Here is a 17,814-nt window from a genome sequence, read left to right on the forward strand (position 1 = left end):
CGACCAGGTCGGTCATCGACGACACGGGCCCGTCTCGTCGACCTCCGCCTTCATCCCCTGCGCCAGTGCCGCCGGATGCAAACCTCCCGGCCCCACGCCGCGAGGAAGGGGAACTGATGGATTCGGACAGCAGAGCCTCGTCAGTTGTCTCCCTTTCCCCCTCCAGGAATCCAACCTGGGAGTCCGAAGCAGAATTGGAAACCCCGAGGAGCCCGGCTCAGCCTTCTCCCCCAGACGATATTGGGTCATTTCACACCATGATGGCCAGGGCTTGTACAGAATTCGGGCTGGCCCAGGAAGAAGAGAAAAAGGACTGTTTTCTTTTCGACCACATGGTGAAAAAGGAGAAGGTCTGTGTTTTCAGTACCCATCCTGGATCATGTGTGGAAGGAAGGATTGCAGACCATGCGCCACCCTTTCTCGGAACCAGCGATAAAGAGTCTAGAGAAAAAATTTAAGGCACCGGACTCTACTCCCAAGTGCCTTTCCTCCCAACCAACTCCTGACTCAGTGGTATCGGCGGCGATGGCGAGGAAGGCGAGGGCCCAGCACAAGTACACGACCCCCCCCCCCTGGCCCCCTGGAAAGTGAGGTCAGACGACAGGATGCTTTCGGCAAAAAAGTGCTGTCGGTAGGGGCTACCACAGTGAAAGCGGCCAATTCTCCAGCCATAGTTGCCAGGTACGACAGGGAGATGTGGCATTGGCTGGCTCCTATACTGGACACCTTCCGGATGAACATCGCAAAGCGGCTATGTTGTTGGTCAGGGAAGGTGAAGAGACTTCCAATCATGCCATAAACATCGCAGTGGACCTTGCGGAGTCGGGGTTTAAGCAGGTGAATAACGGTGTGGTTCTCCGACGGCAGGCATGGCTAAAATGCACCAACTTCCGACCGGAGGTGCAGTACAAGGTACTGGATATGGCTTTTGAAGGAGACGACCTCTTCGGCGAGAAGGTGGACGAAGCCCTGAAGGGCATGAAAGAGGACTCGGACACGGCGCGTACCTTGGGGGCCCTCCAGAGTGGTCGGAGTTTCCGGTCTTTTCGTCCCTTCAGGGGAGCATCGGGAAATTCCAGATTCTCGGCATCAAGGGACAGATCCTTCAGTAGGCCAGCATACCCCTCCCAGGGATACGGACGAGCTTCGCAAGCGGCTAAACGTCGCCGGGCTACCAAGCCCCCAAGAAGAGAGCAGGTTACTCGTCGACGAGGGATAAGCAGACCAAGGACCAGCAATGACGGGCATCGGCACGTTCTGGGGGCAGAGTATCACGTTACATCAACAAATGGGAGCAAATAACAACGGATCAATGGGTGTTGGACACTGTAAGATACGGACATTCCCTGCAATTCAAAAGCAACCCTCTGCACATTCCACCGGCGTTTATAGCTCAATCCCATCTGAGCGTGTTGCAGCAGGAAGTAGCACTTATGCTACAAAAAGGTGCTATAGAATTGGTTCTTTCGTCACAAAGGGGTCAAGGGGTTTATTCCCGATACTTTGTGGTGAAAAAGCCAAACGGAAAGTGGCGTCCCATCCTAGACCTGCGCGAGCTAAACAAATCGTTGAAAAGCATGAAGTTCAAGATGCTCACGCTCCAAGAAGTGATCCGGTCAGTTCAAGAAGGAGATTTTCTGGCGTCTCTGGACCTGCAGGACGCGTACTTCCACATACCGATGTGTCGGCGACACAAGAACTTCCTAACGTTTTGTGGTAGGGTGGACTCGCTACTAGTTCACAGTACTTCCCTTTGGACTAAAATCTTCTCCCAGAACGTTCACGAAATGTTTGGCCCCAGTGGCAGCCTGGCTGAGAAGGCAAGGCCATCATGTATACCCGTATCTCGATGAATGGTTGGTCAGGGGGTCCTCCGTTATGTCGACGCACAGGAGTCTGCAGGCCACCATGAACCACTTACAACGGCTGGGGTTTGCGATAAACTTCGAGAAATCCTTGTTAACACCGTCAAGAAACTTGGTGTTCCTGGGCGCACAGTTCGAGACCCAGTCGGGGTTAGTGAGACCATCCCTCGACAGGATCACCAAACTCAGTCGATTGGCAGGTCAGTTGAAAAGCAATACCAGCCTGTCAGTGAGAAAATATACGTCGATCCTGGGCGCTATGGCGTCCTGTATTCCTCTGGTGGGCCACTGCCACCTGTTCATGAGGCCAGTGCAACAGTTTCTGGCGGACCGATGGACGCAGACTCGAGGCCTCTGGTCAGACAAACTGACCGACGACGACGAGCTCCTATTAGCACTTCAGTGGTGGAAAAGCGTCCAGAATCTATCCAAAGGAGTACCCCTACAGGAGCCGGAGTTTCGATTAACCATAGTGACGGACGCATACCTAACTGGCTGGGGGGCGCACATGGGCACTCTGCAAACACAAGGCCGTTGGTCTCAGAGGGAATCTCTCCTGCACATCAATGTTCTGGAACCGAGAGCAGTACGCTGGGCCCCGAGGGCGTTCCTGCCTCACATCAAAGGGTCCACAGTGAGAGTTTTGACGGGCAACACCACAGCAATGTTTTACTTGAGGAAGCAAGGCGGCACACGATCCAGAACCCTTTCCATCGAGGCTCAGAAGGTGTGGCACTGGGCTCTGAAACACGATATATCCATCGTAGCTCATCACCTTCCAGGAGTAAGGAACGAACAGGCGGACTCGCTCAGCAGAAATATGGACCAGATTCATGAGTGGGAAATAGACACCTGTCAACTGTCGAAGGTCTTCAAGAAATGGGGGCGGCCTCCGCTGGGTCTCTTCGCCACGAAGAGGAACAAGAAGTGCGAGATGTATGCCAGCAGGTGGCCACAGGAAGGTTCGCTGGGAGAAGCGTTCTCCTTCCCGTGGACGGACAAGTTCCTCTACGCCTTCCCTCCGTTTACTCTGATACGAAGAACTCTGCAGTGGATACGCAGGTACAGGTGCCGAGTCATCCTGGTGGCACCGTGTTGGCCGAGGCAGCCGTGGTTTTCCGACCTGCTTCACCTGTCGGCGGATCATCCGATAACGTTCCCGAAGGTTCCCAACCTCCTGTCCCGGGACGAGGGAACAGTGTGGCATCACAATCCAGACCGTCTCAATCTCACAGCTTAGCTCCTGACTTTTCAGAATTTGGTGCCTTGAACATTTCCTCGGACTGTCGGAAGATCTTACAAGCAGCGCGAGCCCCTTCCACCAACAAGTCCTACAGGTGTAAGTGGAGAAGATTCTGTGCGTGGTGTCAAGGACAGTCGGAAGTGCAACCTCTGAGGGTTACTCCGGAACAGCTTCTTCTGTATCTACTACACCTAGCAAAAAGCGGATTGTCCTTTTCATCACTAAAGGTTCACCTGTCGGCCATCTCTAGGTTCACAAGAAGAAGGAAGTCATCTCCCTTGTTTAGCGACAGAGAGGTTTGTTCCGGACATTCCCTCTGGTTAAACGCTTTCCATCTACGTGGAGCCTGAATATAGTGCTAGCAGGGTTAATGAAACCACCCTTTGAGCCAATGTCCACATCGTCGATGAAGTTCTTGTCATGGAAAGTGGCTTTTCTAATAGCTATAACATCAGCTAGACGGATCTCGGAGTTGCAAGCGTTGGTCATAGACCCTCCGTACCTCAGATTTTTCAAGGACAAAGTGATTCTGTCAAGTCCTCGTTTCATCTCAAAAGTTCCTACAACTTATCATAAGAACTCCTCCATTGTCCTGCCCACCTTCTTCGCGACCCCTTCATCGGCTGCAGAAAAGGTCCTACATACCTTGGAAGTCAAGAGGGCTCTAAAATGTTACCTTCATCGAACCCAACAACTTCGATCTACGCAGCAACTCTTCGTTGCATATGGCCCTTCGGCAAAAGGGAAGGCAATCTCAAATCAGGGACTGGCCCGATGGGTCTCGTCGACGATTGCCTTCTGTCATTCAAAAGCGGGAAAACCGCTACAAGGACGTCCGAGAGCTCATTCAACCAGGGCGACTTCGTCATCGACGGCGTTGTGGGCAGGGGTACCACTGACAGACATTTGCCAGGCGGCAGCATGGTCAGTGCCTCACAAATTCACCCGCCACTACTGCCTCGAACGACAGCATGCGGACGAAATACAAATGGGAAGAGCAGTCTTGCGACATCTATTTCAATAAGGGAAACCCTTTTTCAAGAAGGGTCTATGCTGATTTGGACATATATCTGTATGGATATACATATATAGATATAAATGTATGTTTATGGATATTGCTCTGTGCAGTTACGGTGGCATGCTTTAAATTTGAATCTTATGTAAACGTGATTCGCTATATGCAGGATTGGGTGGGTGCCGGATTGCATTGACACCACCTCCTTTTTTCAGGATCACTGCTGTGCATTCTATTATAAACATGTGAATCCATGAAAGATCCAATGCTGGAACAGGGAATAGTTTCTTACCTGTAACTCCATTTCTCCAGCATTGGTATCTTTCATGGATTCACATACGCCCGCTAGCCTCCCCTAAATGCAATCGTCTTGTAGTTCTTGGTTTCACCCCATTCTGCTTTGGAGGGGTCGAAATCTGAAGGGAGACGCGGGGGCGGGGCATTTATACCGCTACGTCCTAGTCCTTACATTGGCTCGCACAGGCTTGTCTCGTTCATGTCCAGCTTTACCTATCTGATTGCACCAAAAGTAACAAGTCCACCAAAAATCTTCGATCATCTGAAGCACCTACCCTTATCCAACCCAGATTTAAACTGGTGCGTTTTGGCGACACAAGTTTTGCCGTTCAAGTTCCACTTCTCTGGAACTCTCTTCCTGTTTCCATGCAGCTTTATAAACAATTGCTCCTCATTTAAAAAGGCCATTACGACTGATCTTTTTAATCTCAGCCCTGATGAAAGAGTCTTTTCTTCTTTCTTCCTGGTCTAATCGCTTTGCTTGTTGTGTCTTTTGTCTTGTTTTATGTGCGCCCTCAGGCCTACGGGCATTTAAATAGAGGCCTTTGAATCTCTCTGATGGTCCGTCCTCTTGGACTTTACAAGACTTTCCCACCCTTTGGTTAATCCTACTGAATACTGTTTTGAAATGGTATTCTCTTACCTGTAATTCTGTGGGTGTCTTGGTTGCACAACTTTTTACATTTTGGTAAATATATTATATTGGGTGGACCTGCCCCTTATTGTGTCAATTGAAAGTGCCTACTGTACTTTCTTAACTTAACTGCTTGTTTGGAAGAGTTTGCCTGGAATGCTCAGCCATACTACCACCTAGAGGGTCAGGATAAAGAGCAGGAAACAGTCTGTAGAGCAAGCTCTTGTAATCGCCTTTGAGACGTTGCTTTGGATACCTTTTCTTCATTGATTGGTTTGAGTGTTTTGGTGGTGTCTTTAAAAGGTTATTAGTAAGCGCTCTGGGTGGCCACCTCTGTGCATTATGGCATTATCATCTGTACTTTTCCTATGTGGTTCTTGCATATGTTCTGCCATCTGCTACACACTTTACTGCATGTGTTGTTTTTGTTTTCTCTAGATCATCCCTGTGTCTGACTTCACCAGGGCTGTCCGACGGGACAAGGGCACTGCTCCTAGAGAACTCCTCTTCCAGGCTTTCGTGCCACCTCTGGGCTTTACAACCTACACTGTCACCAGACTCTCTGGCCAAGCTTCTAGCCCTAGAGAGCAGAAAAGTAAACGGGTGGGGAAGACACCCCTGCAAATTGAGAACGAGGTAAGGAGAACGCAGGGTTCCCTGTTGTCATGAGCTTTCTGCATCTATCTGGCGAGAGTCCTGTCTTGTTTAGGGGGTTACGTCCATGTTTGTAAATCTATTTTAATCTATAAGAAAAAGGTGCTTTTGTTTAGTGTTCCAATGTACTGAAGCTGTATTCAGTTTAGCTTTTTCAGATGGGCACTGCAGAGGTGGGGCCCAGGGTGGAGGTGGTCTATCGCTGCTCATCTCCCAGCAGGCTCTGAAAGTTTGCTTCCATACCACCAGATGATGGGAAAGCAAGAGCTACAGACCTTTCCTTCACCCTTGTGCACTTCCTGCTGCAGGAGACCATGGTTACTTTTGTTGGTGCTTGTACTCCCATCATTTAAGCGCAAACAGTTTATTTAGACAAAACATCATAACAAAATCCATATACATGATCTATGCAGATAAAACAATCCGTTAGATTATACAGGAAGACACAAGCACATAAAACGTAATACTTTATTTTGCGTAACCAGGTTATTCACACATTAAAACTCAGTTTAGATTTGACTAGGTCTGCTTCATTCGGCATACCCTCAAAGACATTGACTGCAAATTGTGTTGCTTCATCATCTAAGTGCCTGCAGATGTAATAAGCCTTTACCAGGGTACTTCCTCTGGGCTTTATAGGATCTGCCAGGGGGATCGTAACAATACTCTAATGGGGCAAAGAAACCATAAATGAACAATTGATCCTATAGGAGGTCGCTCTTGTGAACCGAGCTAGACGATTATGGGAGCTGCCTTTCTCCTCCCCTCAATCATCACAACTGGGAGAATCTGCAGTCTCACTTTAAAATGTCTCTGTAAACACTGCTTACCTCACCAAGACTCTAAAGTGTGGACTGTCCTTGCCCACCCACCCTGATCCCAGCAGTACTAGAAAGTAGTTTGTAGACTGTCCCAGCTCCATCGGGAGAAAGCCTGTCTCACTCTAGTCTGTCGAGCCAGCTCCTTCTCATGACCGAGGAATCTGCAAGTACTGTATGTGTGTTGGTAGAACAAGGGCAAACTTGCTGATCTCTTTTCTCTGCAGCACATACGAGTTCTGTTTGACCCGAACACTGGATTTCTCCGCCAGATCCAGAACCTTGACAAGGACATCCGCCTGCCATTACTGCAGAACTTCTTTTGGTAAGTGAGGGGGTGGGGGGAAGGGGGGTTTTGGGGCTACGCACCGATATCAATCAGGCTGGTAAGTGAGGAGGGGGTACTAGGGCACTGGTGTGAGAGTCACAGGAATGGGTTAAGGAGGCTGCTGGTGAGGCAGGAGAAACAAAGTCAGTTGGGAAGGAGGAGGGCTACTGGTGAGGGAGGCTGGGTGTGGGGAGGCCATGGATGGGGTGGGTGAATGGGGAAGATCTTTATTAGTGTCAGAATGGTGTTTGTAAGGCAAATTCATTTAAAATGATTTCCTGGCCTTTTGGTTTCATAGACTTCCCTTTTGCGGTCTGTTTATCTTTCAGTGGACCTCCCAAAATATCAGCTGACTGTTTGTTATCCTGACTTACATTTAACCCAATTTACTAGCTTTCGTTTTGGGGCTCTGGAGAATCCATAAGGCTACCAGTTCAGAGGGGCTTTGCCCCATTTAAGTCTATTGTATAGCACTACTACAAACCTTGGGAACCTTGTTCCAGCTATGTTTTTACTGCCCCACACAGGCTCGAAGGTATAGTACCTTTTTTTTAAAAACACTTTTTGGGAGCATTCCTATCCATTTTCATATACCTTACCATATAACCAAAATGGCTGCTCCTTCGTGTTTTAAGACGTCAGTCCTTGTGCCATCTGGTGTTTTGCTGTCTATCAGGATGGATCCCCTCCCCACCCCCAAATAAGGGAATGCACTTTTGTGGGGACCACCTTTGGTTACCTAGTCAGTTCTGTGTGTGGCTGGAAATGGAATTGTCTAGTCACAATCCACATTTCGAATGGATTGTGTCCTCCCACATATTTCTCATCTTTGATATCTCCAATATCCAGCTTCAGATTTTTTTTCCAGCAGAGGGTTCTGTGTGTCGATGCAGTGGACTCGATGTCCCTTGAGTGCCTGCGTCTCGAAGCTGATGTCATTTAAGGCATAAAAAACATGCACAGCACCGGTCGGCTTCAGTTCTGTTTTTTTTTAGTAAGTTTACGCTTCGAGAACTACGGCACGCTTCAGTTTATTTCCTCGAAATATCCGAAAATGTCTTCATCTTCGACACTGACTACCCCGAAGACTGGATTTAAAGAGTCAAGACTGCAATGCCAAGCTGTCGCTGACCGATCCGCATCGAGTATGCTTGTGGTGTCTCTGTGTGTGGAGCACAAGACCTCGGCCTGTCTGAAGTATAAATCGATGACCGGGAAAACCCTGAAAGCGCATAAGGGGAAATTGGCTGTAGGTAGAGTCCCAAAGAAATCCCCATCGACTACCCCGTCAAAACATTTTCAATAAGCCTGAGGCGACTCTCCTCGAAGAAAGAAGGCTAATACGTCCGGGTCTAGGAATGGTTCCCACCATGCGTCGTCGAGGAAGTTGGTAGAAGAGGCACCATAAATCACCAACTTCAACATCCTCGTCCGACTCCTCTCCTGAGAGAACTATATCCTGTCCCACAAATGCCTTCACCCCGCCGAATGGGAAGCATTGGGTCAAGAAATGCTTAAATATTCAAAAACCCTTGAAGCAGACAGGCCATGCTCCCATCGTGCCTTCAGAAGCCGGTAAGGAAAGGCTGGAGCCAAGTCCCGCGCGCCTTCGAACCCCGGGACGAAGGCCAGATCGCCATCAAGAGCTGTTGATGTCTCGACACAATGACAAATCATTAAGGGATCCTCCGAGTTAGAAGTCGAAAGACAAGTCGATGCCAGATGCGCCTTCGTGCCATCGAAGTCGAAAAAAACGTCCTCATCAAAGACATTGATGACTCCTCGAGTGTCGGGCTCAAACTTTTCAAAGCCTTCGATGCCTTTACCGGAGAAAACGTTCACAAGAAAAGATTACTTTAAATCTCTAACCTCTATATGGGGACAATGAGCCATCTGATAATGATGCGCCATTTGGTCTATAGTATGGCACACCAAATGTCCCTGATAGTTTTATATCGGAGGGATCCCGACTGAAGGGCCTAACAGCCATTTGAGTGGGCACTTCACCATTTGGAAAGCCTGAGTCCGATGAATATGCAGATGTCTCTTCCAGGCAGTTGATGTCTAAGGAAGTAGATTACCTGGGATGGAGCAGATCTGCCCTCCCCTTCGAGCAGGATAGTCTTTCTGACATCCTAGATATAGGTCCTCAAAAGGATCCCATTTTACCTTTCCACATTGCGCTTCAGAAAAGGGTAAGTGACAATTGGGAAACACCAGAGTCAAGTTCGGCAGTAAATAAGCACTTGACAAGATACCGCCCATCAAGTAGTGACCCAAACTACTTATCGAAACACCCTGTCCCAGAAAGTCTGGTGGTGCAGACAGCAACCGCTACCTCGAAACAAGCAGCTTATCCAACCATCCCACCGGATGGGGATGACAAAAGGGTAGATGCCTTGGCAAGAAAAGTATTTTCTGTGGGTAGCATGGCTCTTCAGTCATCCAACTTCATATGTGCCTTGGCAAAATTTTCATACACTCTATGGGACTGCATTTCTATGGCGGCTGAGCATATTCACGAAAGGGCGGAAAGAGATGGCTTCTTGGCCATTGTTAAGGGTTGCAAGGAAGCCATTTGCGAGTCTCTTCTGTCAGGTTTGGACTCTGCTGACAGCATCGGCAGAGCCATGGCGGCAAGCACCATAATTCTCATATTTGCGTGGTTCAGGAAATCTGGATTTGCACGGGACATGTAATCTAGACTCCTTAACATACCTTCTGACGGGTCTCACCTTTTTGGCAGCAAAGCTGACGAAAGCTTTGAGAAGCTGCAAACCTCAAAGGTGGCAGCCAAATCCTTGAGTGCAGCTATTAGGCAGCCCCAGCCTTTTCACCCCAGTGGACCATCTTGGAGGGGTAGATCCTTTCGCTACTACTCAGTTGGAAGAGCAAGAGGAATGGCTGCTCAAAGAGGCCAAAGAAGATTCCCTCGTGATGCACGAGGGAGAGGTGCAAAGTCTCTGCTCAAGCAGCAGCATCTTTACCAACAGCCACTGCTTCAGCCACCTCAAAACCTCTAAGGTCTTGAGTCATGACACCCCTGTGGGAGGCAGACTATCTCAGCATCTGAAAGAATGGCGAGACATTACTTCGGATGCTTGGGCATTAGAAACCATAGCCCTACATTCAGAGACCTCAGAACCAACCACCGGGGAGCCATTCTTTGAAGGTTCCAGATACGTTCCTTGTGCTGGAAATTTTGACCCTGCTAGAGAAAGGTGCTATAGAGCCGGTACTGTAAGGAGCTCATGGTTGCAACAGTAAAGACAGACACAAGTGATCACAGTTCAGGGGTGTTTATTAAACTGGGAATGCAGGGTGGAAAAACACCTCATCTAAACCTAAATCTAAGATGGAAGCAAGCTTCGACCATCGAATGATAATAAGGCAGTCCTAGTGGCGTTGCCTACACTGTAAAAAAAACTATTGCCAATCCTAACGCTAAATGGATAATGTACTGTAAGAAAGAAAGGAGTGTTGACAAAATGATGAGTCAGGATGCGATACTTGAGGTCACCCTACCCCACGTTTTCAGCACGGGACAAGGTGGGACTTTGGAACACAGCACACTCTAAAGCTTTTCCAGGATGAGCTAACAGATCAGCTTTCAGCAATCGCCATCCAGCCGTTAAGTCTCTCTTCTGTTAAAAAGTCTCTTGCTGCCGGGGCCTAATGGGTTCAAACAAACAAAACAGTTCCTTTCCAAAATGAGCTTTGTAGTGATGACTTTCCACCCCCTGGATCTCCCTCCTTCGGGCTCAGATCTGACTTGACTGCTTGCCTCCCCGATTGGGTTCCCTCTGGCTTTCAATGCAACTTCTTGGTGACTTTCATGAATCTTAAGGTCTTTTCATACAGTTCACCGTCGACATCCCTTGGCCAGCGTCACTCTTGTCAGCACACTGTATTTCGGGACGTTAGACTTCGCCACCTTTTGCCAGCATCCCACGTTCGGGTTCACTCTTGCCAATCTTTGACACATAGTTCATGCGCTAGTTTCATCACTCGGGATTCATCTCCCTTTCGCTTCACATTCATCTGTTGGCCAAAAAAAAGACACCTGTTTGACCAATTTGACCCCTCTTCTCACCTCTCCCAAGGCAGTCTGGTTCTCGTAGTTTCACTAATCGAGTATTCGCCCAGAATTGAACACCCACGTGGGGTCAGATTCCTATGTTGTTGGATTTCCCCTTTTTCCATCAATAGCTCTTTAAGCCTTTCAAAGTTCAATTAATCGTTTGCTACTTTTTCTTTCAAGTCCGTTCGATTTCTTATCGACTCTCCATTGGACTCACAGGCTGCGATGTACCGCTTGGCTTTCTTTAACTCTGAGTCAAGGTTGGTACCACAGAGACCAGCGTTATCAGCGGAGAAGGGTCTTGTGTACCGTAGACATCTGCTGCAACACGTGCAGGCTATTGTTGGCGGCCTTATGCTTCCTTCTGTGGAGGATTCACAGGCCCTGATCAGAAAGGGCAAGGTCACTGCTCTTCTTCTCACCCTTTCGTTATGCACCATCTTTCTCCTCCTCTTGAACTGCCTTGGCTCTCACGTTGTGCGGTCTGCCTTGCTCATCCTGTGCTTTCGTGCTCCACCTTTTATCCCTGTGGGTAAGGGAAAGGGGTGATGGGTGTGTGCAATTCTGTTCAATTGCCTGGCCATGCCTGACCCTGGTATTGGGACATGTTCGGTAAATGACCCAGGTGTTAGTCCGTTGTCTGTCGTGTTTTATGAAAATGTTTGTGTCTTAAAAGGGGGAGGGACGGTGTTTTTGAATGTCCTACATGCTAAGATGGGGGGGAAAATGTGTAAAAAGAAGGGGGATACCGCATCTCACCTGCTGGTGTCCAACTCCCCAAGGACCCCACCATCCAGGTGATCCTCCCGCACTGGTCCACCCCCAGGAACTGGATCCAAAAGCGATGGCTGGGTCCTGGCCTTCTTGATGACGGATCCCTAGGGACTAGATAGGGAGACACCTTCAGGTTTCTCACAGTACCTGTAACTGAGAGGAACAAAGGATGGTATTCTCCATATTTCCTAATCCCCAAAAAGGATGAAGGACTGAGGCCCATCTTGGACTTGAGATACTTGAACAAGTTCCTCAGGAAGGACAAGTTCAAGATGGTCACACTTTGTCAGATCCTTCTGGCCCTCTAACTCCAGGAATGGATGGTGTCATTGGACCTGCAGGATGCTTATTTTCATGTGCCAATCCATCTCAAGCACAGACTGTACCTGATGTTGGCGGTTCTGATTATCAGTTTCGACTTCTGCTGTTACGGCCTAACCTCTGCCCGAGGATTTTCACCAAACTGGTGGTGGTGGTGGTGGCAGCGAGTCTCTGGGATTCACGTCTATTCCTACCTGGACAATTGGCTGATCAGGGCGCATTCCCCCGAACCAAGTCCTGGATCATCTTGACGCCACCTGCCACTCTCTCCAGACTGGTCTTCTCCCTCAATTACAAGAAGTCCCACATGACACCATCTCAAAAGATCCAGTTCATCTGTGCGGTACTGGATACATCCTTGGGAAGGAGCTTGCCACCAGAGGTGAGGGTTCAAGATAATTTGCAGATGGTCACCAAGTTTCAGAGTGCACAGCATCTTCTGGCCTTTGACTTTTTGCGATTGCTCGGCCTCGTGGCATCCTGCATTTTCCTGGTGCCAGAGGCTCGTCTGAGAATGAGATCCCTTCAGTGGGCTCTCGGGACACAATGGTCTCCGTTCTAGGGCAACAGATCAGACCTACTTCAGATTCCAAGCAGGGTCGCACTGGATCTCCGGTGATGGGCCTGCGAGGGCAACATTCTGAAGGGAGAACCTTTTTGGCAACCATTGCCGGAGATAACCGTAGTGGCGGACCCACACCAACTATCTGACGGTCAACGGTCGTTGGTCTCCATCGGAGTCCAAACTACACATCAATTTTTTGGAGCTGAGAGCAGTCAGACTGGCGCTGAAAGCTTTTCTGACCTCTGTTCGGGGAAAGAAATTTCTGATAATTACAGACAACACAGTGGCCGTGTTCTACCTCAACAAGAGAGGAGGTGTAGGCTCACTTCCATTGTGCAAAGAGGCAATGCAGCTCTGGTTCTGGGCAATACTAGAAGGAATCTGTCAGCAGTTCACCTGGCCGGAGAGAAGAACACGGCGGCAGACGCTCTGAGCAGGCATAGTACAGTCTCCAATGAGTGGGAGCTAGCTCAGGAAGTCCTTCAAGAGATCTTCACTGTTTGGGGAACACCTCATGGATCTGTTCGTGACCAGTGTCAACCAGAAGTGCACACTTTACGGCTCCAGGGAATTTCCCCGAAGAGAGGCTCTAGGAGACACGTTTGTGGTGGAATGGGAGTTTCCAATCCAGCACGCGTTTCCTCCAGTGTCCGTCCTTCCACAAGTGATCAGGAGGTTAAAGAAGTTCAGTAAATCCGTGATCCTAATTGCCCCTGGATTGGGCCAGGAGGACGTGGTGTTCGGACCTTCTGGACATGTCCATCTGCCCTCCAATACGTCTTCCATAAAGAGAGGACCATCTCTCGCTAGAGTAGGGTCGGGTTCTCCATACAGAGGTCAAGTCACTCAGCCTGCACACATCATTTCTGAGAGGCTTAGGTATAAGGATTGGGACCTCCTGGATGACTTAATGGACATTTTGCTTCCCGCCAGAAGGCCAGCAACTAAGTCTTTGCACTGCTGCCGTTGAAACAAATTCTGCAGCTGGTGAAGGGAAAAGAATGTGGACCCTTTCCTATGTAAAACACCAAAGGTGTTGTCCTTTCTGCTGTACCCAGCCAATCTGGGGCTCCAGGTTTGAACAATTAAAGGCTATTTGCCAGCGCTATCCATCTTCAAGCGCTCGTCTGAAGAGACTTCATATTTTAAGATACCCCTTGTAATACAATTTCTGAAGGGACTCAGTAATGGGTACCCTCCATCTCCTTTTCAGGTTTCCGTTTGAGACCTTAATCTGGTGTTTAGAATTCCTTGTGTGCACCATTTGAACCACTCCTTCATGTCCCTTAAGGTTACTATTGTTCAAGACCATCTTGTTGGTAGCACTAACTTCAGCCCTTAGAGTGAGTGAGTGAGTTGCAGGCACTATCATCTAAACCACCCTTTACAGTATTCCACAACGACAAGGTCGTCCTGAGGGTTAAGCCTTCATTTTTGCCTAAGATCATTTCAGATTTTCATGTGGAACAAAAGAGTGTTACCCACTTTCTATCCTCCACCTAATCTTGGAAAGGAGGAAGAGAGGTTGCACAGGCTCGGTCCACGTAGAGCTCTAAGCTTCTACATTTCTAGATTGTCCAAACTTCGTCTGGATGATCAACTATTAATAGGCTATATGGGTCATGGACTGGGTCAGCAAACCCGTTTTGATGCGGGTAGTTCTACTTGAGAATGAAAAATAGAACTGAAGCCAACAGTCGCTGCGCATGCTGTATATACCTTCGATGACATCATCCTCGAAACAGAGGCACTTGAGGGGCATCGAGTCGACTGCATTGACGTACAGCGCTATCTGCTGAAAAGAACTTCCGAAGCAGCTGAAGCTGGATTTTGGAGATCTGTAGAGCAATGAAATCAGTAAATACAGGTATCCAAGTAAACTCTTACACACTTAAAGTTATAGTATAAATATGTATTTATATATACACACAAGGATAATTAGACCATCTTTAAAAATCAGCAATAGTAACATTAATATAAAAAATAGGATTCAGTTCAACAAGAGCAATTAAGTAGTTGTGTGAACGTTTCTTTTGCTAAACATATTTCAGCACACTGAGTGATGTCATTTGAGATCAGTATTAATATTGTAATGGTGATCACAAATAAGTGCTGAGTTTCAAGGAGGGAAAAGTTAAAGTTAGATTAGAACATACTTTGTATGTAGTAACAGTTACATTCTCCCAGAGGGATGTAGACAGTCTTTTATCCCAGCAATAAGTGTAAAACAATTAAAACCTGTAAGGGAACAAACACTGCCAAAGCCAATAGGTTCAGAAGGGGGCCTTTTGGCAGCCGGGACAGTTCAAAGTTATGATGCTCTCTTCTTAGAAAATGTTTTAGAATAGTTAGTAGTTCAGTAGAAAATCACAGAATCTCAAGATGAGACACTTTCAAGAAGCACAAGCTGGGAGGCCAGTACAGGTGAGTTGAGGTCAACTCAAAAGGGTTTTTAAATAGTACTGTCCAAGCTAGGAAGCACCACAAATGGCAAAAGGTAGCTGTACCCCAAGCCCCACAGTACCTGAAAATGGAAGAATTTGTTCCTGCTGGGTGCCTTCCTGTTGCAGTGTAGCAGACCCTTGTTCCTGGTCCTTGGTCGTGGTGATGGAAGGGAGGACGTCTGGCGGGCTCCTGCGGCAACACTCGAGAGGGCGGGACTCGGCAGCAATAGATTCTCCTCGATTCAGTAGCCTTTTGTGGGTTTGGTGCCTTTTTCTCAGTGCCAAAAAAGAACGTACAGCTGCGGTTGGAAGTTACTTGATCCCTTGGTCCTGGACTCTGGTGAGGGGACTCTGGATGAAGGTTTCCCGCGTCTGTGTCCTCTAGATGCTCACAAAGCTTTGGCCGGATATGCACTCCCGAAAACAATGCATTCGATGATGGTCGGGACTCCCCGGACATTGGGATTCTTCAGCCTCGGAAAGTTGCATCAAGTCGGGGGATGCGCTGAAAAAGACAGCTGAAGGCTAAGTGGTTCTCAGTGGACTTAAGCTTGAGAGGGAGACTATTTCATAGCCTACCCGCAACTACGGAGAAGGCTCTGTCACGCACTATCTGGAGACGGAACTTAGGAACCGCCACCAATCGCTCACTACTAGAGCAAAGGGCCTGGTTGGGGACATAGGGCAGGAACTTATCCAGAAGAAATTTCGGCCCAACTATAAGCTGCACAGTGGACAATGCATAACGATTTAAATGTGATCTGTTTCTGCACTGGGAGCCAGTGAAGGAGCAGTAGTACCGGACTAATGTGGGCGCCATATGGGGCACCAGTCACAACTCAGGCAGCTAAATTTTGGAGAAGTTGCAAGTGTTGGATCAAACCAGACGGCTGAGCCAAAAATACGGCATTGCAGTAGTCTATGCAACTCGAGACTAGTGCAGCCACCACCAGTGGGCGCAGACGTGCCGGAAGAAAGGGAAAAACTCTGCGACGAACTCGCAACAGAAAGTGACCAGACTGGCACACAGCACTAACCTGTGCCGCCATAGACAGTGATGAAGACCGATCAACCCCCACTGTAACTGGAATAGGAAAAGCGCCCAGAAGGAAGACTACCATGATTCAGAGTGGCAGAGGATCCCACCACCAAGACCTCCGTCTTGTCCCCGTTCAACTTGAGTCAGCTGGTCCTCATCCACTCCCCCACAGCCAAGAGACACACATAGAAGCAAGACGACACACCGTCCCGATCAAGATCTAAGCGGACCAGGATTTGTATGGAGATGGAGATGGAGGAGGAGTAGGAGTAGGAGGAGGACAACTGTATCGAAAGCCACTGACAGATTGAGTAAAATCAGGGCACCCACTGTCAGCCAGCCTTGCCAGATCGTCCAGTATAGAGACTAAGACACTCTCTGTACCCCTTCCTGGCCGAAAGCCAGAGTGAAAAGGATCAAGAACTGACAACAATTCCAGAAAGTAAGAAAGAGGTGAGATCAGTGCTTCAAGAAGCTTCATAAAAAAAGGCAGTAAAGAAATAGGTCGGAAATTATACAAAAATGGAAGCATCCAGCGAAGGCTTTTTAAGCAAAGGGATTACAGTGGCTTGCTTTAGCTCAGCTGGAATAAGCCCATGGTTACAAGAATGGTTCACAGTCTGGGAATTATAGGAATAATCCTGGGGAAGAGATCCTGCAGGACAGAAAGGGGGACTGGGTCAGATGGGGTTGCAGATTTAATACGGGAGATGGCGGATAACACCACCTCATCAGTGAAAACCGGAAAAGTGTCTCAACTAACTGTAACTGAAGGGCTGATGTCAGTCACTGGTGTCTCAGGCTGAGGGATCTTAATATTCTGAATATCAATAATTATTGACTGAAAAAAGTCTGCAAATGCATCACAATGAGACTGGGATGGCGGAGCTATTGTGAGAAAACGTGTAGTGGAAGAATAAGATTTTACAACTGAAAAGAGTTCCTTGGATTGATTTAACACACTTTCTATCCTATGAGTAAAAAACAGCTGTTTAGCAGACTTAATCAGCGCGTGATAACTTCTAGACAACAAGGTGAAAATGGCTTCATCAGTAGGGTTGTATGCTAGGCACCATTTGCACTCGGCTTGACGAACCTTCAGCTTGGCAGCTCTCCGGTCTTCAGAAAACAAAGGTTGGGAGGGGCAACCGTGAACCTTAGCCGGTTTCAGTGGAGCAAAAAAAATCAGCAGCCTGCAGCAAAAATGAGGACAGTCGATAGATCAACATTACACTCAGTACTACAACTTGCCACTACGGAAGCTGCAACATGAGACATGTTAATACTGCGCCAGTTCCTCCTGCAAATAGAAGGCTTCATGGGAGGTGGGCGACGGGTCATGAGGCACCGTGAAAAAGAGACCAGATAGTGGTCTATCCAAATGAGTGGCATAACAGCAGAAACCACTATATCTGGAATGGCTGAAAATAGAAGGTCCAGGATGCCGCCCAACTGATTTGTAGTTTCAGTTATGAATTGTTTAAATCCAAGATCTAAAAAACCATCAAGAAACTGCTTGAGAGATGGGACCAATGGTAAGTTGACTCTCATATTGAAATCCCCGAACACAATAAGGTTGGGATAATTGAATTGTAGTGAGGCCATCATTTCCAGGAATGGCTGTATAACAAGGTAATACGTCCCAGGAGGGCTATAAACCAAAAGGAGGTGAACCGACTGCAAAGCAGATGGTCACCTTAACTAATGGTGACTCCATCACCAGCGTCTGAGACAAA

General features: G+C 48.1%; 1 protein-coding gene across 1 annotated transcript in view; it reads left to right on the plus strand.

The window, feature by feature from the left end:
* Positions 1–17,814, plus strand: part of LOC138447859 (lysosomal alpha-mannosidase-like) — a 564,797-nt gene that overhangs the window by 206,571 nt on the left and 340,412 nt on the right. Inside the window, exons 14-15 of the mRNA XM_069604298.1 lie at positions 5,493–5,690; positions 6,754–6,851. Coding sequence (XP_069460399.1) covers positions 5,493–5,690; positions 6,754–6,851 — 296 coding nt within the window. The remainder of the gene's footprint in view (positions 1–5,492; positions 5,691–6,753; positions 6,852–17,814) is intronic.

Source organism: Ambystoma mexicanum, chromosome 3q (assembly GCF_040938575.1).
Source record: "Ambystoma mexicanum isolate Mex_15411 chromosome 3q, UKY_AmexF1_1, whole genome shotgun sequence".
In the NCBI taxonomy this organism is placed as follows: domain Eukaryota; kingdom Metazoa; phylum Chordata; class Amphibia; order Caudata; family Ambystomatidae; genus Ambystoma; species Ambystoma mexicanum.